At 41.9% G+C, this 4,678-nt stretch overlaps 1 protein-coding gene across 1 annotated transcript; it reads right to left on the minus strand.

Annotated features, from left to right (window-relative positions):
* Nucleotides 1-2,520: 2,520 nt before the first annotated feature.
* On the minus strand, nt 2,521-4,228 carry bhlhe23 (basic helix-loop-helix family, member e23). Its single transcript, XM_086212645.1, has one exon. The coding sequence runs from the start codon at nt 3,855-3,857 to the stop codon at nt 3,174-3,176; it is 684 nt and encodes a 227-aa protein (XP_086068771.1). The 5' UTR covers nt 3,858-4,228; the 3' UTR covers nt 2,521-3,173.
* Between the last annotated feature and the right edge of the window lie 450 nt (nt 4,229-4,678).

The raw sequence follows: 4,678 nt of genomic DNA on the forward strand, positions 1-4,678 counted from the left end.
CGTGAGAGTGGTATTGCACTGTTTGTTTGTCTGAAGAAAGACACTGTCAACAATAATTGTGTGCAATGTAACTATATTTCATTTTTTCATCCTTCACTTATTTGACGGTATTTGAGCCGAAAATTTACATTATGCCATTTTCTTACACTATGTGACATGAATAAAATATTACTATTAAAACTGAAATATGTTGATTTCAAATACTGCAACCCACTTAATTTGAAAATAAGTTATCTGAGTAATATGATTGTGATACAGTCCAAAATGTGGTTTTATTTTTGATTTTATGTTGGTGCAGCAAATCGGCTAAATGTCACATTCAGTTTTATATTTGTTTATTTATATAGTTTTATTTTCTAAATGCCTATTTATAATAATTAAAACAAGAATTGCTTTGCATGTTTTTATTCATTGATTTTAATAATTCATGGTTAATTGCAGGCTTTTTGAAGGGCCTTTTTTAAAGGGCTTTTATAAATTGGCTATTTTTAAAAGTCTCCTTTTTGTCTTGTTTTTAAATTTTTAACACAGAGCATGCTGAGAGCATACTGATTGGTTTGCTGTGCAGCATCCAAAAATTAATGTTTCATACAGTTCTAATTGGAATTGTTTTGGAAAAATTATCCACTTATTTGGTTTCAGCCCTTGTTTGCCTTTCTTACATTTTATATTAATGCTTGCGTAAAAGCACAGTTCAGTCTTTGTTTTCTTCTTGAATTGGAATTTCTGAGCTACAAGTTACATTAAAATTCAAATAACACTACGTGCAGGTGTAATTTCACCCTCAAACCAAATGAACATTGAACCAATGCTGCAAGAAGAATACAGAAGACGAGATAATCTTAAGTATTACCACTTCATATTATTTCAACAATCAGCAACTTTTTATCTAGAATAATGTAGCTTACACAAGCACAGTGTATCTCACATATCCTTAAACTAGAATACTATCACCACAAGAAGAATGATGAATTGATCTTTCTATGCAGACATCATCAATTGCTGGAAGAGGGGGGGGGGGGGGGGGAGACACATGAGACCACCAAAGAGGCAGCTCTGTCACAGTGTACAGATGTGTCTACATATAAACACACTGCCACATACATGATGATCATTGATATATCAAGAGGAAACACTAAAACATATATTTCACTGACTAAATATTAGAGGCCTATAAGGAAGAAAGTGACCACTCATTCATTCATTCATGTAAACACACGTCTCATTTATGGAAATTAGGCGTTGTGGATACTGATGGAACCCAGAGCCCAAGACCTCACATCCTGGGTAGCATTTGTCACATTTCATCCCTTCTGCCCCAAACGTCTCATGGGCCTGAGACAAGACCTGTCATCAGAAGGCCAAGATGCCATGGTGTTGTGACATGCATCTAAATTGCACAGCGGAGACAAGAAACCAAGTCTCTAACTGTGTATATAAATGTATCTAGCTATTGTTAATTTGTGTAGAACAAACAGAAATGCCACACTGATTATAGACAAAGGGAGGAATACAATGATATAAGTTTTAAGTGATAATGGCAGATGGCTGTATGTTAATCATGGAATCATTCATCTTTATTGATTAAAATTGAATATTGTTAGACCTGTTAGGAAATTCTAATCAGTGCAATGTCAATGGAAAGTGATTCTGTACTTCTGTTTCCTGGTTAAAAGTTTTAAATTCATTTGATCAAGCCTAGTGATACTAACACAGACAAAGTCTTAATTAGGATTCTCAAAAAGAGACATATTACACCCAAAACACCAAGCGTCAGACAAATAGAGATTAGTACTGACAAAAAAGAAAACACAGTGATAAGACGCTTGCCTCAGAAATATGAATGTGTAACTTAACTTTTCAGGTGGTCTTCTCTATTTACCCACAACCTGCAAAGGAAATCTGTGCCTACAACGCTCACTGTATTTAGTCGAGCAGGAAGACATGGGCTGAAATCGTGTTAATAGCTGTCCAGGCTGTATGAACCCACCACGGACGCCTACAATCACCCAAATACCCAGAGACAGGTCCGAGGTGCCCCGGGCAGCTCGTGCGCTCTTCCCCTCAGCGCTACGGATCCGCAGCGTGCCAAACCGGCCCCACCAGCCCAACCAAGCTCGTTTAGACCTTTCTCTTCCCATCAGAGGCTTCTCATGCAAGAAAAGAAAGTTGGCAACTCATTTCAGGGAGGAACACTCACACTGTGTGAAATGAAAATTGTTTTAGCAGCGTGAAAGGATTGTTTGTTGTTTCGCAGATTTCTCTCGCTTTGTCCGGGTAGGGCTGCTTAATTTTAACATTCATTTTAATACATTAGAAAAAAACACGTCTAAATTAAAATACAGATTCCAGGCACCTGGAAACAACATTGAAATACAGAAACACAATTGCTTTTTAAATAATAATTTAAAGCACTCCACTTATGCAGTGTATGCAAATTTGGACATTTTCAATATTTTCTAATGGAATGTGTGTGTAATTTAAACCTATAAATGAATTATTGAAATGAAGCAAACCGAGTCCAAGCATAGATATATGTTTTAATTATAAAGACATATAAACAATATATGAAATCCATGTTTCGACACAACCAAAACGCTTCTTCAGTGTATAGGCCATTAGTTTATATCAAGTTGTAAATCCGGTCTTGTATCAGTGATTTTCCACAATTGTACAATACAATCATGTGAGATGTGCAATAACTTGAAAAACAAACTGGTCAATACATTGTTTCAGAAAATATATCAGCCAACAACAAATTATTTTCCCATATGGCATAATTACACGGACGGGAGGTGCTTAAGTTAATCTAAAAATTAGGTCACATTTCCTTGTATTTCTTCCCAGACTAATGAGTTGCGTGAATGTTGCATAGATTACAAATAAGAGCAGAATGTCTGAAAGATTTACCAGAATGAAATTTGGCCATGGCCTGTGGTCTTCGGCGAGAAAAAGACAGGGTTGACTTCAGAAGGCCTAAACAGCTGGTTTATATGCAGCGCTTGTTAAATCGGAATGACACAGCAGTATCAGTCTACTTAACCATATTTTAAGATTATGCATTAGACTATAGTTGTTTTGTTTTCACAGAATGAATTAGAAATAACTAGAGAGGGAGAGAGACCAACATGGGTGCAGGATGGGTAGAGTTCAGGAAAGACACTCATATGAAATCAAGGCTTGTCGTTACAATGTTTGAAGAGACTCGATGGTGTCCCGGAATAAGTGGAACACTTCTCAGCACAGGTGGCGAGAGCAGAGCCCGAGAAGGGGTAGACTGCAGCCTGTCCAAACGGTGCCAGGGCAGTGGGGATCGGAGAGGTTATGGACTGTCCCTGGTTCAGATACGCCACCAGCCGCCTCATCTCCTCCAGAGCCTGCGCCTGCATGAGGATATAGTTCTTGGCCAGGAGGAGAGTTGCTATTTTGGAGAGTTTTCTCACCGAGGGGCTGTGTGCGTAGGGGATAACAGCGCGCAGGCCGTCCAGTGCGTCGTTCAGGTCATGCATCCTCCTCCTTTCGCGGGCGTTGATGCTGAGCCGCAAGGAACGCTGCTCCTTGGACTTTTTGGCGAGGGGCCCCCCGGGCTTATCGTCTCCAAAAGAAGAGCCCCTCTTTCGGGATTCCAGTGAGTCAAACCCGTCCTCCTCGTCGCTGGTGTGTTCCCCGCCACTCTCGTTGGACTTTGCGGTCTGCCCGGAGAGGAAGTCGGTGGCCGGTGTGAGCGGGAAGCGCCCGGGACTTCCAGCGCCGTGGCCAGCGCCAAACCCGAATGCTGACTGGCCGTAGCGCTGCGTCAGGTCGAGCAGCGCGTCGTTGCTGATGGACTTCAGCAGGTTCTCTTCACTCACATTCATTTTCTCCTCAGCGCTGATTCTGAGCAAGAAATTATTCAGCTGTTGCCTCTGTCTTGTCCTTTGTTTGAAAAACTGTACTCACGCAGTTCTCTACGGGAGTTGCTGTTTTCTTGGAGTTCCTCTCTCCCCTCACTCCTCTCCTCTGTCAGTATTGTGACTCTTCAAGAAGCAGGCTTTTGAGTCCTCTACATGCGTTCACCTCCTCTGTGCGCTGCGCTCCCCCTTGTTGCGCGCATAGCCCACGTTCAACAACGCTTGTCTAATTGTGCTGGTGTGAGCAAAGCGCTCGTGTCCTCCTCACGCTGTCGCTCTGCTCTCTTCTCGCGCGTCTCCTAGCCCTCCCTTGCCTTGGGCAGACTGTGACTCGCGCTCTGCCCTGCTCACAAGTTAGTAGCAGCACGAGGCCCAACGGGATTATCTCGCTGTCCAATCAGGGGGGCGTGTAAATTAACTGGAGAGGAGCGCGGGTCTGCTCCCGACTTCAGTCACAATGTAATGCAGACTGACACACAGTGAGGCACCGTCTCCGCTGTATCCTCCATATTACTACACTTAAACCTGTTTTCACAACATGGGGTTCACTTCCTGTAGTGCATCTAAGTAAACTTGACACTCAAGGTACCAGTGCAATACATTTTTGTTTCAGCAGAGAGAGGCATCTGAGCTGCGATGGGTATAGGGCTGGATTTATGAGGTTTTATGGCTCCACTCTTTCTCATCAGGACTTCCATTTCAGTGTTGGATTTGCATTTTTGACTGTATTACAGGCTTGTTGATATCCTCGGTGTTGTAAACGTTGTAAACTACATTGTGCTGTGGAC

Source organism: Aulostomus chinensis, chromosome 9 (assembly GCF_037954235.1).
Source record: "Aulostomus chinensis isolate RoL2024-O1b breed Wild chromosome 9, RoL_Achi_v1.0, whole genome shotgun sequence".
NCBI classification, from domain to species: Eukaryota; Metazoa; Chordata; class Actinopteri; order Syngnathiformes; family Aulostomidae; genus Aulostomus; species Aulostomus chinensis.

Excerpts from the sequence above, each read along its gene's own strand:
- bhlhe23 (XM_086212645.1), bottom strand. The coding sequence starts at position 3,857 with ATGAATGTGAGTGAAGAGAACCTGCTGAAGTCCATCAGCAACGACGCG.